General features: G+C 41.7%; 1 protein-coding gene across 1 annotated transcript; it reads left to right on the forward strand.

The window, feature by feature from the left end:
* The first annotated feature begins 726 nt into the window (after positions 1 to 726).
* On the forward strand, positions 727 to 23,735 carry LOC109909312 (serine/threonine-protein kinase H1). Its single transcript, XM_031796074.1, has 4 exons — positions 727 to 1,371; positions 1,633 to 1,732; positions 1,938 to 2,699; positions 22,216 to 23,735. The coding sequence occupies exons 1-4, from the start codon at positions 1,088 to 1,090 to the stop codon at positions 22,501 to 22,503; spliced, it is 1,434 nt and encodes a 477-aa protein (XP_031651934.1). The 5' UTR covers positions 727 to 1,087; the 3' UTR covers positions 22,504 to 23,735.

A 23,735-nucleotide genomic window follows, 5' to 3' on the forward strand; every position in this document is an offset into this window, starting at 1 on the left:
ACATAGACCACCTATAATTTAGCCCAAACAACTACCTCTTTCCCAACTGTATTTAATTTTTATTTATTTATTTATTTTGCTCCTTTGCACCACATTATTTTTTATTTCTACTTTGCACATTCTTCCATTGCAAAACTACCATTCCAGTATTTTACTTGCTATATTGTATTTACTTTGCCATCATGGCCTTTTTTGCCTTTACCTCCCTTCTCACCTCATTTGCTCACATTGTATATAGACTTGTTTATACTGCATTATTGACTGTATGTTTGTTTTTACTCCATGTGTAACTCTGTGTCGTTTTATCTGTCGAACTGCTTTGCTTTATCTTGGCCAGGTCGCAATTGTAAATGAGAACTTGTTCTCAACTTGCCTACCTGGTTAAATAAAGGTAAAATAAATAAAAATATATATATCAGGGTCACAATGCATATGAACTAACAGGTTATGGAGAAAACAACGCAATTACACATAGGTTGTAATATGGCATTTATTTCTGGCTTTGCTTCCGCAGTCATATTGCCCACACACCGCTACTGCAGACACCACACAATGACAATTATAGAAGATGAAAGCTATAATAGGCCTATGGTAGGTTACTCTGTCATCAACCAGCATCACGGGCCAGGGTGGGTGGCAATACTACCAGAAATAGCCTAGTTCTAGAGGATAGCCCAGTTCGGAGATGATTATACTTTAACGAGCTCAGTGAAAGAATGTCAAAAGCTTCAAAACAACTCATACTGACGTGTTATCTTTGGCAACTGACTGATGTGGAAGAGCATCCGCACCTTATGCACCTGCATGACAGAATGTCGAGAAAATCCTTTTCAGTGAATCCATTCATTCACACATTCTAAGTGTTGCCTGCACCTGCTCACTCACTCCTCCAGACGTCTCTTCACCAATTTAGCCGTGTATGTGTATTGTAGTATAGGTTCAAGTATGTGTATTGTAGTATAGGTTCAAGTTGGCGTTGCTGCTGATCGAGTCTGTTAAGATTGTGTACGTTTTTCTTAGCGCACGCAATTACGCAAGCAGCAACTGTCCCTTTTCTCTTCATGCCTTCGTTAGTTGCGCTTTAGTAATGGGCTGCGGAAGCACCAAGGTGCTGCCAGAGAGCTCGGTTAAAAACGGTTACGTGAGCTTCGTGAAGTCTGTAGTGGGCTACAGTCACAAAAGAAAAGAGTTAGACGATGAGCTACAGAAGTGTAAAGGGACGCAGAAAGACTTTTGGAGTGTTGTTCAGAGCAGTGGAGTTACGGGTACACAGGCGCCGTCACGCGTTCTACTGCCGACGGGCCAGGATGGGCAGAGGCACAACAAAGTGGCCAAGTACAAGGCGAAGTTTGACCCCAGAGTCACAGCAAGGTAACTGCATAAAAATCGTTAACGTTTGAAGATCAGTAGTAGCAATATACATCAGTGCCGATTCATTGTAGGTACTTAGACTAATTAATTTGCTAATGTTGTTGATGATGATGGTGATGATGATGACTCCATATTCTATGATATTTCATATTTATCTCCCATAGAAGACCTCACCTCACTGGAGTTGAATACAGTAGAACAGAACACTATTCTACTTCCCACTCACCCTTTTCTCTTCTCCCTCCTGCCCTCTCTGTCCAGGTATGATATCAAGGCCCTGATCGGTAGGGGGAGCTTCAGCCGGGTGGTACGCGTCGAGCACAGAGCCACCCGCCAACCCTTCGCCATCAAGATGATGGAGGTCTGTAAACTTATTTCTTCCAGTAGACCTAGGGAAGAGGTAGGGGGACAGCGAATGTTCATGAGGGGAGAAACACAAGGAGAAGGAAGTGTGCAACATTAGTAAGGGCAATTACACCAATAAATTAAAAGGGCAGTAATATCAGTTGTCAAACTATTCAGGATTGTGTGTCATTTTCTAAAATGAAATTCAACACCTGTTGCAGGTGGAGGCCAGGGAAGGGCGAGAGGTGTGTGACTCGGAGCTGGGGGTGCTACGCAGGGTTAGCCACCTCAATGTGGTACAGCTGGTGGAGGTGTTCCAGTCTCCCCAGAGGGTCTACATGGTTCTGGAACTGGCCACGGGCGGGGAGCTGTTCGACCGTGTCATCGCTAAGGGCCACTTCACTGAGCGTGATGCCACCAGAGCCCTGCAGATGACTTTAGCCGGGGTGGGGTATCTTCATTCTCTGGGCATCACACACAGGGACCTGAAACCTGAGAATCTGTTGTACTACCACCCTGGAGCTGACTCACGCCTGCTGGTGACTGACTTTGGACTGGCCAGCTTTGGGAACAGGGACCCTGGAGGGGGTAAGGATGGAGTGGGCAGTGGAAGTGGAGATAGTGGAGTTGGAAGAGGCAGTGGAAGGGGTGGAAGTCTGGGTGGAGTTCCAGGTGGTAAGGTAGCAAATAGGGATGGTAAGGAAAGCTGTGATAGAAGGGATGGAAAAGGAAGTGGAAGAGATGGAAGAGGGGATGGAGGAGGTGGCGGTAGAAGAGACTGGTCCATGACGACCACTTGTGGGACACCAGAGTACATGGCCCCAGAGGTGGTCTTGAGGTTGCCCTACTCCTGCCAGGTGGACATGTGGGCCCTAGGGGTCATAGCCTACATCCTACTCAGTGGCTCCATGCCCTTTGAGGACGACAGCCGGCCCAGACTCTACAGAGCCATCCTCAGGGGAAGGTACAGCTTCCACGGAGAGGTGAGTTGTTGTTGCGTTCCATCATGCGTTTCTTAAAGGGGCAATCTGGGATTCAAACGACAACGAAGCTGTCACCCCACTGCTTTTTTGTAAACAGCAGAGGGATGGGGCTGGAGCAATGTAACCACTCTCAATTCATAGACTGAGTTATCGGTGCAAGGACTGACCATCCGTGAGATCCAAATCCTAGATTTCCTTCTTTAAATGTTTTTTTTTTTTTACTTTGAATGATCCATCTGTCTTTTTGCTGGTTTGGCTATGTAGTCCCATCGTGCACAGCAGGACAATGATCTGAGTGAAGTCCTTCTACATCCACACTTTCAAACACGGTCTTTCAGTCATGCAGAAGACACACACACACACACTGTCACACACTCTCGCACAATTTCTCTCAACAAGGAAACATAACCATACAGTTACACACATCATATCCTCATCATTATTTCACCAGATAATTTCTAATAGTCTGAATCACTGAACTGAATGTCTCACTGAACATCTCAGAACCATCATGTGAAGTTTTTCTCCATTGATCCCCTTCAGCAGATCAGCATGGTAACACACTTGAATGGACACGTATGTTTGATTTAGCTCTTTGAAAACGCTTAGAGGGTAAATAGGGCCTTGTCGTTCATGTCCTCTCTGCTCCTTTCTGTAACTGAACTGGATATTTTAACAGTTTTGTTAGAGCGCTCTCTCTCTCACACACACACACACACACACACACACACACACACACACACACACACACACACACACACACACACACACACACACACACACACACACACACATACACACAAGCTCAGTCTCTGTGGTGGTGTGTTTGTGGGGAGGTTTGGGTCCGTTCTTTCACGCTGATTACACCCCAGCCTGGGATTATTCAGTGGGCTTTAAAGCATGGCCCCATTCTGTTGTATGCAGCGACTTGACATTTCAGTCTGCTCTATTATTCCAATGTTTACTGCGGCTACACTGACCAGACAGACCACCAAAGGAATAATGGACATGGCTGAAACCCTGGGTGGGATTTACAAAAAAAACATATTTCACATATTTATAGCTTTCTAGAAATATTTCTTATGTAAAACTGAGAAAATATATTTGTGTTTCGGCTGTATAATAACCTTGTCTGTAACGGTTACGAAATGAATAACTAGTCTACTGATTTTGTTGCACTATTTATGTCTAGGGGTCTTAGGCCTAGCTACGTGGTCTGTAAACTGATTTGATGTGTGCATAAATGTAAGAAGTAAGCGTGTGCGACTAGGTGTTGAATGTAAACGTAACTGCCAAAGTAAAGGAAACACTTGATTAAATGAGGGAAAAAAAGTATTTTGAAAGCAGGTGCTTCCACAGAAGTGTGGTTCCTGAGTTAATTAAGCAATTACCATCCCATCATGCTTAGGGTCATGTATAAGAATGCTGGGCAGGCCGTTATTTTGGCCATTATTTTGGCTCCCATGCCTATGCCCCCATCCACATAGGATGACAGTGCCCCCATCCACAGGGCACAGAGTATGTGAGCGGAGTTAAGCGGTCGGAAATGCCGCTCATCTCTCATGGAGTGGTGCTTGCGTACTGCTCCCGCGCTCCACGTCCTTTCCAACCGTTCCCGCTAAAAAACGCTCCTTGCTCAAAAGGAAAAAAACTGCCATTGATTTTTGTGACTACCTGGACCTACCATTTGGATATGAAGCATCGAAACCAAACCATATGATTTGAATGAAAAGTATTTTAATAAACAACAGGAAACTTTAAGAAGCGCTCATCATTTTAAATAGGCTATGTGTTGTATTAAACAAGATATAAACACTCTAAATAGGTCAGGAGTCAGACAGGTAGCCTAAGAAGGATGAAAATGAATTATTTAGGCTATATTATTTAAATTATGTCAAGGCTGGCAGGGACATTAACCACTCAGCATTTAAACAACATTTCGTTTTATTAAATCATTATAGTCTATAAATTGCACATTTGAGCTGTAACTTAATTAGAATTAAATACAAATGAAAGAAAAAATGCCTTATTAAGCTACATCTACAGTGCCTTTGAATTCATTTTTAGAAACATGAGTTTGTGGCTTCAGGCTCATGCGATGGTGCCATATGCCATAGCTGACTCAGTCACCAGATCACAACCCAATTGAACAATTATGGGAGATTCTAGAGCGGGGCCTGACAGAGTTTTCCACCACTTTCGAATAAAACACCAAATTAGAGTTACAGAAGCCCATCCTTATACATCACATGTTCACAGGTGTGTGCAACCAGACTGTCTGTCTCTCATACCACCTACACACACTTACAGTGCCTTGCAAAAGTATTCATCCCCCTTGGCGTTTTTCCTATTTTGTTGCATTACAACCTGCAATTTAAATAGATTTGTATTTGAATTTCATGTAATGTGAACACACACAAAATAGTCCAAATTGGTGAAATGAAATGAAAAAAATTACTTGTTTAAAAAAAATACAACATTTGAAATGGAAAAGGGGTGCGTGCATTTGTATCCACCCCCTTTGCTATGAAGCCCCTAAATAAGATCTGGTGCAACCAATTACCTTCAGAAGTCACATAATTAGTTAGATTGCACACAGGTGGACTTTATTTAAGTGTCACATGATCTGTCACATGATCTGATCTCAGAATATATACACCTGTTCTGAAAGGCCCCAGAGTCTGCAACACCACTAAGCAAGGGGCACCACCAAGCGAGCGGCACCATGAAGACCAAGGAGCTCTCCAAACAGGTCAGGTACAAAGTTGTGGAGAAGTACAGATCAGGGTTGGGTTATAAAAAATATCTGAAACTTTGAACATCCCACGGAGCACCATTAAATCCATTATTAAAAAATGGAAAGAATGTGGCCCCACAACAAACCTGCCAAGAGAGGGCTGCCCACAAACTCATGGACCAGGCAAGGAGGGCAAAGAGACCAAGGATAACCCTGAAGGAGCTGCAAAGCTCCACAGTGGAGATTGGAGTATCTGTCCATAGGACCACTTTAAGCCGTACACTCCAAAGAGCTGGGCTTTACGGAAGAGTGGCCAGAAAAAGCCATTGCTTAAAGAAAAAAATAAGGAAACCTGTTTGGTGTTCGCCAAAAAGCATGTGGGAGACTGCCCAAACATATGGAAGAAGGTACTCTGGTCAGATGAGACTAAAATGTAGTTTTTTGGCCATCAAGAAAAATACTATGTCTGGCAAAAACCCAACACCTTTCATCACCCCGAGAACCTCATCCCCACAGTGAAGCATGGCGGTGGCAGCGTCATGCTGTGGAGATGTTTTTCATCGGCAGGGACTGGAAAACTGGTCAGAATTGAAGGAATGATGGATGAGCTAAATACAGGGAAAATCTTGAGGGAAACCTATTTCAGTCTTCCAGAGATTTGAGACTCGGACGGATGTTCACTTCCAGCAGGACAATGACCCTAAGCATACTGCTTAGGCAACACTTGAGTGGTGTAAGGGGAAACATGTACATGTCTTGGAATGGCCTAGTCAATGCCCAGACCTCAGTCCAATTGAGAATCTGTGGTACGACTTAAAGATTGCTCTACACCAGCGGAACCCATCCAACTTGAAGGAGGTGGAGCAGTTTTGCCTTGAATAATGGGCAAAAATCCCAGTGGCTAGATGTGCCATGCTTATAGAGACATGACCCAGAGACTTGCAGCTGTAATTGCTGCTAAAGGTGGTTCTACAAAGTATTGACTTTGGGGTGGGGGAATAGTTATGCACGCTCAAGTTTTCTGTTTTTTTTTGTCTTATTTCTTGCTTGTTTCACCAACAAAAATATTTAACATATTCAAAGTGGTAGGCATGTTGTGTAAATCAAATGATACAAACCCCCAAAAATCTATTTTAATTCTAGGTTGTAAGGCAACAAAATAGGAAAAATGCCAAGGGGGTGAATACTTTCGCAAGCCACTGTACATCCATGAACACACACACACACACACAAACAGACGTGCATACTAGTGATGCGCAGGTCAGCAGTTTGTTCAAACACACGCCTGCAATAGCTAATAACCCATCTGTGATAATGTGAAAATTTGAGGCCCCCACCTGACCGTAACTCGCAAATAGGCCGATAGAAAATGTGCTGTTACACAGGTGCACCTTGTGTTGGGCACAATAAAAGGCCACTCCAAAATGTGCAGTTTTGTCACAAAACACAATGCCGCAGATGTTTCACTTTTACAGGAGCTTGCAATTGGCATGTGGACTTCAGGAATGTCCGTCAGAGTTGTTTCCAGATAATTTTGTGTTAATTTCTCTACCATAAGCCACCTCCAATGTCGTTTTAGAGAATTGGCAGTACGTCCAACCGGCCTCACAACCGCAGACCATGTCATGTGTATGGGCTCGTTTGGGCGAGCTGTTTGCTAATGTCAACATTGTGAACAGAGTGCCCCCTGGTGGTGGTGGTGGGGTTATGGTATGGGCAGGTATAAGCTACGGACAACAAACACAATTTTATTTTATCTATGGCAATTTGGATGCAGATACCCATGATGAAATCTTGAGGACCACTGTCATGCCATTCATCCGCCGCCATCACCTCATGTTTCAGCATGATAATGACACCATGTCGCAAGGATCTGTAAACAATTCCTGTCACCAATTGAGCATGTTTGGTGTGCTCTATATCGACATGTACGACAGTGTTTACCAGTTCCCTCCAATATCCAGCAACTTCGTACAGCCTTTGAAGAGAAGTGGGACAATATTCCACAGGACACAATCAACAGCCTGATCAACTCTATGCAAAAGAGATGTGTCGCGCTGCATGAAGCAATTGGTGGTCACCCCAGTGACTCACTGGTTTTCTGATCCACGCCCCTACTTTTTTTAAGGTATCTGTGACCAACAGATGCATAACTGTATTCCCAGTCATGTAAAATCCATAGATGAATGGGCCTAATGAATTTATTTCAATTGACTGATTTCCTTATATGAACTGTAACTAAGTAGAATCTTTGAAATTGTTGCATATTGCATTTATATTTTTGTTCAATATAGTTGACATCAGTAAAGTTCTCTTTCATCTCTGCTTCTCTCACTCAACAGACATTTAGGGACCGTGGAGAAAATGCAATAACTTTAAAAAATGTGAAAGATTTTTCGTGCAAAATGTTCAAATGATATCAGTTTGGCCAGTTTTAAGGAAATTAAAAGCAGTGGAAAATACCCAACATGTTTCTGATAAGATTTCAGTACTGCTTGGATGCATATTATGGGATCCTGAGTGGCACAGTCAGCTAAGTCGTCACTACAGACCCGGGTTTGATCAAGGGCTCTATCACAACTGGTCGTGAGTCCCATAGGGCGGCGCACAATTGGCCCAGCATCGTCCGGGTTAGGGGAGGGTTTGCCCTGGGTAGGCCATCATTGTAAATAAGAATGTGTTCTTAACTAACTTGCCTAGTTAAATAAAGGTTAAATCAAAAATAAATACAAATATTTTTTATGGTTGAAATAATATCAGCTTTTATGAATCTGATAGAGATAGCACCTTTACAGACAGTCCCTAACTACGCATTCATTCTCTCAAGACGCTGAAAGAAAAAAAAATATATTTCTCCACTCCTGTTCCCGAGTCAAAAGGTACATTTGGTGTATCATTTTACTGCAAGATATGCTTAATTCTGCAGGAGTTTGTATTATATTGGTTATATGAGAGGTTATAGACCTACACGCAGTGTCCAGATTTCAGTTAGGCTTTTATCAATTTAACCCATCTAAACAGTAGGCTATAGTTCCCTTGACTTGCCATATTTGAAGTCCCCGTCTTGTATCTCTCGAATGTGTGTAGCGCCTCACAATAATCACACTGCACACTTTTACCACTTCACAAAATCACTCCCAAACATTACTTTTATGGCCCTCCTTTCTCTTTATTTTAAACTCTCCTTTTTTCTCATTGAATTCAACTTCGACATGGTCCTTTTTGCCAGAGTGGATCGCCATTAACTTTTTCTGGCCAAGTTCCCAAAAAGCATTTGGCCATTGGCGAATATTTGGCGCATACAGTTAGGCCATTAAAGCTTTGGCTTACATACTCCACTCAAAGCGTTAAAGGAGCCCTACAGTACAGTCAATTGTGAGGAGCCGGCCAGAGATGGAGAGAGATAGTGAAAGAGAGAGAAATGGAGACAGAGCGAGAAAGAGAATGGGAGAGAGAAGGAGAGCGAAAGAGTGGGGGAGGAAATGGAGGAGGAATGATAGCCCAGGTGTCATCCAAACTTCTTCCATTTAAGAATGATGGAGGCCACTGTGTTCTTGGGGACCTTCAATGCTGCAGAATTGTTTTTTTACCCTTCCCCAGATATGTGCCTTGATACAGTCCTGTCTCGGAGCTCTACGGACAATTCCTTTGACCTCATAGCTTGGTTTTTGCTCTGACATGCACTGTCAACTGTGGGACCTTATATAGACAGGTGTGTGCCTTTCCAAATCATGTCCAATCAATTGAATTTACCACAGGTGGACTTCAATAAAGTTGAAGAAACATCTCAAGGATGATCAATGGCAACAGGATGCACCTGAGCTACATTTTGAGTCTCATAGCAAAGGGTCTGAATACTTATGTAAATAAGGTGTTTTTTGTTTTTTTTGCATTTGCAAAAAATTCTAGAAACCTGTTTTCGCTTTGTCGTTATGGGGTATTGTGTGTAGACTGATGAGACCTTTTTTTATTTAATCCATTTTAGAATAAGGCTGTAACGTAACAAAATGTGGAAAAAGTCAAGGGGTCTGAATAATTTCTTAATGAACTCTGTGTCGGTACTCATTTTGGGTGCCGGTACCTTTTTATATTTATTATATTGATTCGTGAATACTTTTGAGCTAATATTCTATAGGAGCTGTCTGTATCCTTTTGAGTGGTGTTTTATTTAACCAAACTAAATATGCTTCTCTGCATCTCTGCTAAATCTGGGTAAAGGATTGAAAGGAATGTGAGTGTTGTTCAGTACATTTAGTAATTGCTTGCTTTTCTAAAGTCTACCAACCTTGCCAGCAGGCATGCCACCTAACATAGTTAGACAAGCTAGCTACTCTAGCTTGATTGATAGGCTAAAATGGCTTCTTGGTGGCTAGTTATGAGGTTAGGAGATTGGGAACCTGTCAGGGCTGAAGACAGCTTTATAAAAGTGCTAGGTGGCTAGTACTATTACAGATAAACAACAACAACAAAAATGTTTTAACGGGACAAATCTGAGGGGCACATGCCCCCTATGGGCATGATGCCACGCATGCACACACACACATACACACACACACACACACCACTTCTCCTTCCCCCACTGCAGTACAGCATCACAGGTGTCACAACCCTGGCCTCAGGCTGTGTGGTAGAAACTCTGAACTGTAGAGGTGAAGGAGGAGGGATGGGGGATGGGGGATAGGGGGTGGGGAGGAAGTTGCCTCTGGGCTATTTGAGCCTTATCGCTCAACCTGTTCACTGCAAGCATGAGTTCATTGTGAACTTGCCTTAGCATGGTGATTTTTCTGCATTTGAACAACAAATTACAACAGCCACACAATATTGACCTAAGCATCTGCATAGATTTAGCAGCAAGAGCTATGCATGATTCTAATAGTTAGCCCAGTCTGCCACCTAGTGAGGAGACTGTGAATGAACTCAGCAGTCCATATAGAAAAACAATCTCCTCTTTATATTCCACATGAGTCATGACATTTAAATTTGTTTACCACCTGGATTTGATATTTAGACTTTGAATGGTCATTTATGTTTGGTATTACAATATACATGCAGGCCAGTTATTTGTTTGATTTAAAACACCTGGCTACATTCTTCCATTGGCCTTACTAGCTGTGCTATTATAGTGGTATATACTGTATGTACTAATGTTATATAAGGTTGTCTTTGTTGCTCTGGAAAATCCCTGCTTGGGTTCCACTTCCCATAACAGCAGCTAATAAATCTTTGGCAGTGACTGTCTGAGAGGCTTGCGTGCAGTTTTACATTATTCAGAGTGCATTATCCACACAATCACATTAGAGCTGTAATCCTAGCCTCTAGCGTTTTCTTTATTTGTTGTAATTATATGTTTGTCAGGTGAGGATGGATCCTGGCGCTAAAAGAGCCGGAGCGAAGCGACTCACTGACTCCTCACATCTTCCTGTCTCTCTAACAGCTAACGGCATGTTGCTCAATAAACCAGGCCCTGTAGTGTTTTCTCTTCTAAGGTTGCATCCCCAAATGGCACTCTATTCCCTATATAGTGCACTACTTCTGACCATGGCCCTATTAGTAGTGAACGATGTAGGCAGGGAAAAGGGTGCCATTTGGGACGTAGTGTTATTCTCCTTCTTCCTCTGCCCAATACCTTTCCCTTTCTCTCCTAATCTGACTTTCTCCTCAGCAATGATATATGGTTCAGGCTCTTGTCCCTTTCTACCAAACCTAATAAAGCCACTTGTTTTATGTGAAAATTTTACTAAATAAAACAAGAAAATATACTTGTATTTCAGGTCGTCGGTGCACTACCACAGACAGAGTTGCCACAACTCTTCCCTCTTCTTCAGTGTATTGATATAGAAGAATACTTGGGGAAAGTATGAAGATCCTTCTTATTATTGTAGTGGAGGCTGCTGGGGGAAGGACGGTTCATAAGGACAGCAGTGATTGGGAGTCCCATAGGGCGGTGCACAATTGGCCCAGCGTCGTCGGGTTAGGGTTTGGCCGGGGCAGGCCGTCATTGTAAATAACAATTTGTTCTTAACTGACTTGCCTAGTTAAATAAAGGTTCAATAAAAAAATGGATTGGTATCAAACAGTTGTGAAAAACTGTCGTACTTGAGTAAAAGTAAAGATATCTTAATAGAAAATGACTCAAAAGTGAAGGTCACCCAGGAAAATCCTACTCTTAGTAAAAGTCTAAAAGTATTTGTTTTTTATGCTTAAGTATCAAAAGTAAATGTTATTGCTAAAATATACTTGAAACTATAAATAATTTAAAATTCCTTATATTAAGCAAACAACACTCAGACATCATTGACAAACAAAGCATGTGTTTAGTGAGTCCACCAGATTAGAGGCAGTAGGGATGACCAGGGATGTTCTCTTGATAAGTGTGTGAATTAGAACATTTTCCTGTCCTGCTAAGCATTCAAAATGTACTTTTGGGTGTCAGGGAAAATGTATGGAGGAAAAAGTACATAAAATTCTTTAGGAATGTAGTGAAGTAAAAGTAAAAGTTGTAGACAATCTGGACCCTCTCTACCTAAAATTATCCGCCGCCATTGTTGCAACCCCTATTACTAGTCTGTTCAACCTCTCTTTCGTATCGTCTGAGATTCCTAAAGATTGGAAAGCAGTCGCGGTCATCCCCCTCTTCAAAGGGGGAGACACTCTAGACCCAAACTGTTACAGACCTATATCCATCCTGCCCTGCCTTTCTAAAGTCTTCGAATGCCAAGTGAACAAACAGATCACCGACCATTTCGAATCCCACCGTACCTTCTCTGCTATGCAATTTGGTTTCCGGGCTGGTCACGGATGCACCTCAGCCACACTCAAGGTCCTAAACGATATCATAACCGCCATCGATAAAAGACAGTACTGTGCAGCCGTCTTCATCGACCTGGCCAAGGCTTTTGACTCTGTCAATCACCACATTATTATCGACAGACTCAACAGCCTTGGTTTCTCTAATGACTGCATCGTGTGTCAAATCAGGGTTCTGGCAGTCTCTATGGGGGTGGCACAGGGTTAAATTCTCGGGCAGACTCTTTTCTCTGTATATATCAATGATGTCACTCTTGCTGCGGGTGATTATTTGATCCACCTCTACGCCGACGACACCATTCTGTATACTTCTGGCCCTTCTTTGGACACTGTGTTAACAACCCTCCAAACAATCTTCAACACCATACAACACTCCTTCTGTGGCCTCCAACTGCTCTTAAATGCTAGTAAAGTAAATTCATGCTCTTCAACCGATTGCTACCCGCCCCCGCCAGCCCAACTAGCATCACTCCTCTGGACTTCTGACTTAGAAGTCCAGAGTAGTGATGACTGTAAACTCACCTTCCAGACTCACATTAAGCATCTCCAATCCAAAGTTAAATCTAGAATCGGCTTCCTATTTCGCAACAAAGCCTCCTTTACTCATGCCGCCAAACCTACCCTTGTAAAACTGACAAACCTACCGATCCCTGACTTCGGCGATGTCATTTACAAATTTTCCTTCAACACTCTACTCAGCAAATTGGATGCAATCTATCACAGTGCCACCTGTTTTGTCACCAAAGCCCCATATACTACCCACCACTGCGACCTGTATGCTCTCGTTGGCTGGTCCTCGCTACGTATTCGTTGCCAAACCAACTGGCTCCAGGTCATCTATAAGTCTTTGATAGGTATAGCTCCGCCTTATCTCAGCTCACTGGTCACCATAGCAATACCCACCCGTAGCACGTGCTCCAGCAGGTATATTTCACTGGTCATCCCCAAAGCCAACGCCTACTTTGGCCGCCTTTCCTTTCAGTTCTCTGCAGCCAATGACTGGAACAAATTGCAAATATCACTGAAGCTGGAGACTTATATCTCCCTCACTAACTTTAAGTGTCAGCTGTCAGAGCAGCTTACCGATCGCTGCAGCTGTACACAGCCCATCTGTAAATAGCCCATCCAACCAACTATCTACCTCATCCCCATAGTTGTTTTTGTTTTTCTGCTCTTTTGCACACCAGTATTAATACTTGCACATTCTCATCTGCAAAAATCACTCCAGTGTAAATTGCTCAATTGTAATTACTTCGCTACTATGGCCTATTTATTGCCTTACCCCCTTACTTCATTTGCACACACTGTTTACAGATTTTTCTATTGTGTTATTGACTGTACGTTTGTTTATCCCATGTGTAACTCTATGTCATTGTTTTTGTTGCACTGCTTTGCTTTATCTTGGCCAGGTCGCAGTTGTAAATGAGAACCTGTTCTCAACTGGCCTACCTGGTTAAATAAAGGTGAATTAAAAAATAAGAACACAATTATCTGTAAGGTCCCTCAGTAGAGCAGTGAATTTATAACACACATTAAACAACAAAGACCAGGGAGGTTTTTCCAATGTCTTGCAAAGAAGGTCAACTATTGGTAGATGGTTAAAAAAAGAAGCAGATATTGAATAATAATGGCAAAATTATTAAATACGCTTTGGATGGTGTATCAATGCACCCAGTCACTACAAAGATGCAGGCGTCAGTTGCCGGAGAGGAGGGAAACCACTCAGTAATTTCACCATGAGGCTAATGGTGACTTTAAAACAGTAACAGAGTTTAATGGCTGTGATGGATCAACAACATTGTAGTTATTCCACAATACTCACCTAATTGACAGAGTGAAAAGAAGGAAGCTTGTACAGAATATAAAATATTCCAAAACATCCATCCTTTTTGCAACAAGGCACAAAAGTAATACTGCAAAAAATGTGGCAAGGCAAATTAACTCTTTGTCCTGAATACAAAGTGTTATGTTTGGGGAAAGAACACTACAACATTACTGAGTACCACTCTCCATATTTTCAAGCATCATGGTGGCTGCATCATATTTTCAAATCAAACCAAACTTTATTTATATGCGCGGAATACAACAAGTGTAGACTTTACTGTGAAATGCTTACTTACAAGCCCTTAACCAACAGTGCAGTTCAAGAAGAAGAACATATTTACCAAGTAGACTAAGATAAAAAGTCATAATAAAAAAAGAACACAATAAGAATAACAATAACGAGGCTATATACAGGGGGCACTGGTACCGAGTCAGTGTACGAGGGTACAGCCTAGTTGAGGTAATCTGTACATGTAGGTGGGGGCGAATTGGCTATATATAGGTAACAAACAAACAGCGAGTAGCAGCAGTGTACAAAAGGGAGGGAGGTCAATGTAAATTGCCCGGTGGCAAATTGTTCAGCAGTCTTATGGCTTGGGGGTAGAAGCTGTTGTGGAGCCTTTTGGTCCTAGACTTGGCACTCCAGTACGGGTACAGTGCCTTGCAAAAGTATTCATCCCCTTGGCGTTTTTCCTATTTTGCTGCATAACAACCTGTAATTTAAATTGAATTCTATTTGGATTTCATGTAATGGACATAAACAAAATAGTCCAAATTGGTGAAATGAAATGGAAAAAAATAACATGTTTCAAAAAATTATAAACAATAAAAAAGAAAAGAAAAGTGGTGCTTGCATATGTATTCACCCCCTAAATAAGATCTGGTGCAACCAATTACCTTCAGAAGTCACATAATTCGTTTTAAAAAGTCTAAATGTGTGCAGTCTAAGTGTCACATGGTCTGTCACATGATCTCAGTATATATACACCTGTTCTGAAAGGCCCCAGAGTCTGCAACACCACTAAGCAAGGCGCACCACCAAGCAAGCGGCACCATGAAGACCAATTAGCTCTCCAAACAGGTTAGGGATAAAGTTGTGGAGAATTACAGATCAGGGTTGGGTTATAAAAAAAATATCTGAAACTTTGAACATCCCACGGAGCACCATTAAATCCATTATTTAAAAATGGAAAGAATATGGCACCAGAACAAACCTGCCAAGACAGGGCCGCCCACCAAAACTCACGGACCAGGCAAGGAGGGCATTAATCAGAGAGGCAACAAAGAGACCAAAGATAACCCTGAAGGTGCTGCAAAGCTCCACAGCGGAGATTGGAGTATCTGTCCACTTTAAGCCGTACACTCCACAGAGCTGGGCTTTATGGAAGAGTAGCCAGAAAAAAAGCCATTGCTTAAAGAAAAAAATTAACAAACACATTTGGTGTTTGCCGAAAGGCATGTGTAAGACTCTCCAAACATATGGAAGAAGATAATCAAGGTCAGATGAGACTAAAATTGAGCTTTTTGGCCAAGGAAAATGCTATGTCTGGCACAAGTCCAAAACCTGTCATCACCCCGAGAACTCTATCCCCACAGTGAAGCATGGTGGTGGCAGCATCATGTTGTGGGAATGTTTTTCATTGGCAGGGACTGGGAAACTGGTCAGAATTGAAGGAATGATGGATGGCACTAAATACAGAGAAATTCTTCAGGGAAACCTGTTTCAGTCTTCCAGAGAGTTGAGACTGGGACGGATGTTCACCTTCCAGCAGGACAATGACCCTAAGCATACTGCTTAGGCAACACTTGAGGGGTTTAAGGGGAAACATATACATGTCTTAGAATGTCCTAGTCATAGCCCAGACTTAAAGATTGCTGTACAGCAGCGGAACCCATCCAACTTGAAGGAGCTGGAGCAGTTTTGCCTTGAATAATGGGCAAACATCCCAGTGGCTAGATGTGTCAAGCTTATAGAGACATGCAAGAGACTTGCAGCTGTAATTGCTGCAAAAGGTGGCTCTACAATGTATTGACTTTGGGTGAGTGAATAGTTATGCACGCTCAAGTTCAGTTTTTTTGGCTTGTTTATTTTTTTGTTTCACAAACAAATTATTTAGCACCTTCAAAGTGGTAGGCATGTTGTGTAAATAAAATGATACAAACCCCCCAAAAACTATTTTAATAATTCCAGGTTGTAAGGCAACAAAATAGGAAAAATGCGAAGGTGGATGAATACTTACGCAAGCCACAGTATGCTTGTAGTCGCTAAGGACTGGGGAGTTTTTCAGTATAAAAAAAACAAACAGAATGGAGTTAAGCACAGGCAAAATCTTAGAGGAAAACCTGGTTCAGTCTGCTTTCCACCAGACACTGCGAGATTATTTCGCATTTCAGCAGGACAATAACTTAAAACACAAGGCCAAATCTACACTGGAGTTGCTTACCAAGAAGACAGTGAATGAGTGGCCGAGTTAAAGTTTTGACTTAAATCTACCTGAAAATGGTTGTCTAGCAATTATCAACAACGAATATGACAGAGCTTGAAGTATTTTGAAAATAATAAATGGCTAAATGTTGCACTATCCAGTCGTGGAAAGCTCTTAGAGACATAACCAGAAACACTCACGGCTGTTATCGTTTCCAAAGGTGCTTCTACAAAGTATTGACTCGGGGGTGTGAATACTTATGTAAATGAGATATTTCTGTGTTTCATTTTCAATAAATGTGCAAAAATGTATAAAAACCTGTTTTCATTTAGTCATTATGGGGTATTGTGTGTAGATGAGTGAGAGAGAAATCTATTTAATCCATTTTAAATTCAGGCTGTAACACAGCTAAATGTGTAATAAGTTAAGGGGTATGAATGCTTTCTGAAGGCAATGTAAGCAATCATCAGTCAGAAAATTATGATTCTGAAGGACAGATGAACACCGGCATGTGGTGTGGGAGCTCAATCAAAAATTGCTTCTCTCAGGTGTGAAATAACACAATGAAGGGAGTCTGTGAGGAGCATGTTTATGGTGCTTTGTGTGCAGTACTTTCTGCTCAGTTACAGACAGACAGTTGACTTCTCCCTCTTTCTCTTCATCTCTCTCAGCTCGCTCTAGTGTAGTACACTGTGTCTATGAGTGAGACCTGCTTCTCTTTAAATTCATCTCCCTGGCAACAGTTTTGCAATTGTCAATTTCATGGTTGATTAATTGTCATTACTGGGTGAGAGACACAAAAGGATAAATGCATTTCTGGATTAAAATGGAGAGGAGTGAGACCTTCCCCGAAGAGCGAGGTTTATCTGCTTTTGCGAGGTTGAATTAAGAATAAGAGAGAAACATTCATTCATCCACTGTTTTCCTTGGGTTGTTGTTGTGGCCCTTATTGTACAGAAGAACATTTTAAAGTGAGATGTTTGATATATTTTAATTGAAGGTATCAGGTAACAAATTATTACACTATTACCAATAATCAAAGCCTCAAAAGTATTTATAGAGAGAGCTTAGTGTGAAGGAAATTAGTCATTCTTTTGGAGTTTATGACATTATTTTCTTTGTTGAATGACATTGATGAGTTTGAGTCTTGGTTGTTTAGGCGCCAGGTAGATTTGGTAGATTTTGATCTTGAGCTATTATGGTATTAAAGTATTATAATCAATATACAGTACCAGTCAAGCGTTTCGACATACCTACTCATTCAAGGGTTCTTCTTTATTTTTACTATTTTCTACATTGTAGAATAATAGTGAAGACATCAAAACTATGAAATAACACATATGGAATCATGTAGTAACCAAAAAAGTTTTGAACAAATCAAAATATATTTTATGTTTGAGATTCTTCAAAGTAGCCACCCTTTACCTTGATGACAGCTTTGCACACTCTTGACATTATATCAACCAACTTCACCTGGAATGCTTTTCCAATAGTCTTGAGGAAGTTCACACATATGCTGAGCACTTGTTGGCTGCTTTTCCTTCACTCTGTGGTCCAACTCATCCCATCTCAATTCGGTTGAGGTCGGGTGATTGTGGGGGCCAGGTCATCTGATGCAGCACTCCATCACTCTCCTTCTTGGTCAAATAGCTCTTACACAGCCTGGAGGTGTGTCGGATTATTGTCCTGTTGAAAAACTAATTATTGTCCCACTAAGCGCAAACCAGATGGGATGGCGTATCGCTGCAGAATGATGTGGTAGCCATGCTGGTTAATTAGGGATAGCCCCCTTTTTTTCAATTTTCGCCAAAAATGACATACTCAAATCTAACTGCCTGTAGCTCAGGCCCTGAAGCAAGTATATGCATATTCTTGGTACCATTTGAAAGGAAACACTTTGAAGTTTGTGGAAATGTAGGAGAATATATCACAATAGATCTGGGAGAAGAAAATACAAAGAAACCACCATCTTTGAAATGCAACAGAAAGGACCCACATCTAGCCATCACTCTGGTTGTAATTCTGATGGTGTAAACTAGATGGCAGCCGTGTGTGTGCCAACGGATAACTTGAAGTATGAGCAAACTACATGACATTTAGTGTGAAGTCACCCAGGTACATTTGGGCAAATCGTGAAGAAGACATTTTTTATTTATTTAACCAGGGAAGTCAGTTAAACTTCTTAGGGATAGGCGACCCATCAACGGGACAGTTGTAAATCATGCAGCGCCTTGTGTCACGATCGCAGATTTTAGAGAAACAACAAATGTCCGGTCCATATAAGTGTCTTATATCGGCTGAAAGCTTAAAGTTTTGTTAATATAACTGCACTGTCCAATTTAAAACACTTTTTTCACCACGATAGGGTTGGTAAATTCACCTCTGAATGTGAAATCTGTACTTACTTTCTGAAATCTTGCTCTGATTTATCATCAAAATGGTCCCAGAGATAACATGAAGTGTAGTTTTGTTAGATAAAATCCTTTATCATATCAGAAAAAAGTCCATATAGCATGCTTGATCGATTTTGTATTTCCACTCGTTCAATTTGCAAAGAGAGGAATCTGTGAAAATCTAACCTTAAACGTTGTTTCAACCAGTCAAATCACGTTCGTATTTATTCCCCAGAGATCCTAGAAAGTAACCAGACTTCACTATATCATTAGGGGTGTAGTACATCCTATAGGAAAACCAAATTTGGTCAGAGAGCGAGACCTTCATGGCACGCCGGTGACGTGGGCAGTCTTCACTTGATTGACTGTAACTTTGTCAAATAAGCACCAATCGGGGTCAAACAAAGCTAGCTAGATAGTCAATGAACTGGGCTTTACGGGAGTATTTGATGCAAAATGTAGCTGTGCGACTGCAAGACTTTTCCTTTTGGTCAAAAATGATTAGAATATGGAGAGTTGTGAAGTTATGAACACTGGGTGTTTTGCAAATGTTGAACTTATAATATGGCTACTAATACTGGAAAAGCTAAATAAAAGTCCATGTATTCTGATTTGACGATATTCTTGCAGAAACATGTAATAGGGTGGCAGGTAGTCTAGTGGTTAGAGCGTTGGACAAGTAACCGAAAGGTTGCTAGATCAAATCTCTGAGCTGACAAGGTAAAACATTTGTCGTTCTGCCCCTGAACAAGGCAGTTAACACACTGTTCCGAGGCCGTCATTGTAAATAAGAATTTGTTCTTAAGTGTCCATTGAATTCTAAAATAATCACATACAGTGTCACCAGCAAAGCACCCCTACACCATCACAGCTCCTCCTCCGTGCTTCACAGTGGGAATCACACATGCAGAGATCATCTGTTCACCTACTCCGCGTCTCACAAAGACATGACGTTTGGAACCAAAAATCTCAAATAGGGACTCATCAGACCAAGGGACAGATTTCCACCTGTCTAATGTCCATTGCTCATTTTCTTGGCCCAAGTAAGTCTCTTCTTCTTATTGGTGTCCTTTTAGTAGTGGCTCCTTTGTAGCAATTCAACCATGAAGGACTGATTCATGCAGTCTCCTCTGAACAGTTGATGTTGAGATGTGTCTGTTACTTGAACTCTGTGAAACATTTATTTGTGCTGCAATTTCTGAGGCTGGTAACTCTAATGAACTTATCCTCTGCAGCAGAGGTAACTCTGGGTCTTCCTTTCCTGTGGCTTTTGCGATTGATGTTTTTTGCGATTGACTTAAAGAAATGCTCAAAGTTCTTGAAATGTTCCGTATTGACTGACCTTCATGTCTTAAAGTAATGATGGAATGTCGTTTCTCTTTGCTGATTTGAACTGTTCTTGCCATAATATGTACTTGGTATTTTACCAAATAGGGGTATATTCTGTATACCACCCCTACCTTGTCACAACACAACTGATTGGCTCAAACGCATTAAGGAAAGAAATTCCACAAATGAACTTTTAACAAGGCACACCTGTTAAATGAAATACATTCCAGGTGACTACCTCATGAAGCTGGTTGAGAGAATGCCAAGAGTGTGCTAAGCTGTCATCAAGGCAAAGGGTGGCTACTTTGAGGAATCTCACGTAAAATATATTTTGATTTGTTTAGCACTTTTTTGCTTACTACATGAAATGTGTTATTTCATTGTTTTGATGTCTTCGCTATTATTCTATAATGTAGAAAATAGTAAAAATAAAGAAGAACCCTTGAATGAGTAGGTGTGTCCAAACCTTTGACTGGTACTATATGTATTATTCATATTGATTTCACCTGTCACTGTTGTCAACGCCGATGCTAAGCATGCTATTACTTACTAATTGTCACGCCCTGACCTTAGAGATCCTTTTATGTCTCTATTTTGGTTTGGTCAGGGCATGAGTTGGGGTGGGCATTCTATGTTGTGGGTTCTATGTTTTCTCGTTCTGTGTGTTTGGCCGGGTGTGGTTCTCAATCATTGTCTCTAATTGAGAACCATACTTAGGTAACCTTTTCCCACCTGTGTGGTGTGGGTAGTTATTTTCTGTTTTGTGTGTCTGCACCAGACAGAATGGTTTCTTTCGTGCTCTTCGTTGTTTTTTTGTTAATCAGTGTTCAGTTCAAATAATAAAGATGAACACGTACACGCTGCACCTTGGTCCTCCACTCCTTCCAACAGCCGTTACACTAATACCAAAACAATTGCATTATTGCCAGCAGCACCTGTGAATGTGGAGAGGTGAAACAAAGGTCACTAAGTCACAGTGCACTTCAGGCTTTTTTAGCACAATTTGGGTTACTGTTAAGAACAACTTGATTATGAGGATCATTGTCTCTATGACAGAATGCCAAAAGGATTCTGATTTATTAAACGGATTATATATTCTTTATTGAAAAGACACTGCACGTTGATGACGGTCTACTCATGAGTGTAATTTTATTCATTACAAAGGGGGATAATTTGATATTTGAATTAACAATGAACTGAAAGACCCCATAGATGCGGTGTGAAGCAGGGTTGTTTTGAGAAGCTAATGTAAATAAAATAATTATCCTAGGACCCATTCCCACATAGACCTAAATCCAGTTTTGTCATATTCAGGTTTCAAAGTAATTCAGCCAAGACCGGTCCATTTACCCAGTGACATTTAGCTGTGCTTTTGTATTTCTCATCCTGACTGTTGGGCAGCAGAGGTCAGGGAACACACTCGTAGAGACCTATTTAATCAAATCTTGGTCTGTGTGTCCCATATGTAGTACACTATTAAGGGAATAAGGTGCAGTTTGGGATGTATACCTGGAAGTTGGTGTCAATTTTGTTTGAATACGTCCTGTCGTCGTCCAATCAAGTATTTAGAAACTAGATTCACCGAATCAAGGGGCTGTTACACTTGAAGGGTATCTAGGGAATAGTGAGAATGGACTCTGCTATTTTAGAAATGCAGTATAATCTGCAGTATAGACCATCTGGTATTAGTATTTTATTAGGATCCCCATTAGCTGTTGCGAAAGCAGCAGCTACTCTTCCTGGGGTCCACACGAAACATAAAACATGACATAATACAGAACAGTAAAAGACATGAACAGCTCAAGGACAGAACTACATCAATGTATGTGAGCAGTGGAGTCTAAAGTAAATTAGTTGAGGTAAGTCCTACTAGGACAGATAGCTGTTATTATGAAAGTTCATTTCTAGTCTTTATAACAGGTCTAAGTCTGTACTGTAAGTCATATTACTGTATACATAGTGTGAATGATTACCTCTCTCCTCTCCTCTTCCCATCATAGCCCTGGCCCTCTGTTTCCAACCTGGCTAAGGACTTCATTGAGTGCCTCCTAGGGGTGGACCCTTCATCTCGCCTCACCGCCATCCAGGCCCTCCACCACCCCTGGGTGGTCACCATGTCAGCAAGCTCCTCATCCATGACCAACCTGCATCGCTCCATCTCCCAGAACCTCCGGCGGCGGGCATCTCGGGCCTCCGTACCCTCCTCCTCGTCATCCTCCCGATGCCCCAGGGAACCAGGCTACGACCCAGTCTCTAAGACCCACCTCCCAGCCCAACAAGCCCCCTGAGCAGGTTCAGCCAGCGTGCTCCACCACCACCACCACCCAGCCAGGGTCGCCCTGACAAAAACCCAGTCACAGTCAGGCTAACATCAGCAGCACAACAGCTGTTCAGGCTAAGTCTGCTGTCTTGCTGCTGCAGACATCGGCGTGTCTCCCAAATGGCACTCTATTCCCTATTTAGTGCATTACTTTTGACCAGTGGTGTCTGTAGGTCAGGCTGAAAGCTTTAGCCTGTTCTGTTGCTGCCACTCTGTCTTAGTTACAGACCCATGCTCAGCTTTACACTCTGATCCCGCTCAGGCTACCTCAACACTTGGTTGCTCACAAACACGCCACACAGACTGAGGCTTTTCCTAAGACAGTACCATCTCCAACCCCAGCAGAGATGATCAGACTTTGCCTTAAAGAATAGGCTAAACATCAGATCATTTTTAAGGTGTCGTATAAGTGAAACTCTAGTACAGGCCCTATTTTCTTTCAGGAAAATAAAGTGTTAAGTAAATAAGTATGAGTGAAACTCTGCGGGATGAGGCTTGACAGGCAGTGGTACGCTACCTCTTGAAACACCCAGCTCTGTAATAGTGTAATAAACTATCATCAATATTTAAATTGAGTACCTGAAAACTTTATTTCAAATCCAAAACGTTCTAGGAAAAAGCTATGCGGAAAGAGGAAAACAAAAATTAAATCAAAGTTTGAAAGTGCATCAAAATGCAAATAGGATGGGAAGAATAATTGCTCCATTTCATCTGGCATTATCACAAATTATATTCATGATTTTTTTGTGTTTTGTATTAATCTTGGTGATTCATGTTCTCAGTTGAAGATGACTTGGGGTATGTGCTTAATGGCACTCTATTCCCTATATTGTGCACTACTTTTGACCAGAGCCCTATGGTTCCAGTGCACTATAAGGGGAATAGGGTGCCATGAGGGATTCCGACTTGCTGTCTGACTTACTTGGCTAGTTTCCACTTTGGAGAGGAGAGGAGACAGTAAAACCTATAGAGGAAAATGGGTCCTTATCACTGATGCTGGTTCAATGATGGAGTCAGATGTAACATCTAGCCTATTTGTGTGGAAAGGCCTCACTACACCACCTCTTTACCCCAGTGAATGGTTGTAAATATAAATATGAAATCTAATCTGCCTGCCACCTGCATGTTTGTTTTCTTAGTGTCTGCATCCTTTTTCTCATTCTGACGTAAGGTGAAATAAACTGTATATTACTCCAACAA

Source organism: Oncorhynchus kisutch, linkage group LG18 (assembly GCF_002021735.2).
Source record: "Oncorhynchus kisutch isolate 150728-3 linkage group LG18, Okis_V2, whole genome shotgun sequence".
NCBI classification, from domain to species: Eukaryota; Metazoa; Chordata; class Actinopteri; order Salmoniformes; family Salmonidae; genus Oncorhynchus; species Oncorhynchus kisutch.

Excerpts from the sequence above, each read along its gene's own strand:
- LOC109909312 (XM_031796074.1), top strand. The coding sequence starts at position 1,088 with ATGGGCTGCGGAAGCACCAAGGTGCTGCCAGAGAGCTCGGTTAAAAAC. Across the intron at positions 1,372-1,632 it reads GACCCCAGAGTCACAGCAAG|GTATGATATCAAGGCCCTGA; the intron begins GTAACTGCATAA and ends CTCTCTGTCCAG. Across the intron at positions 1,733-1,937 it reads TCGCCATCAAGATGATGGAG|GTGGAGGCCAGGGAAGGGCG; the intron begins GTCTGTAAACTT and ends CACCTGTTGCAG.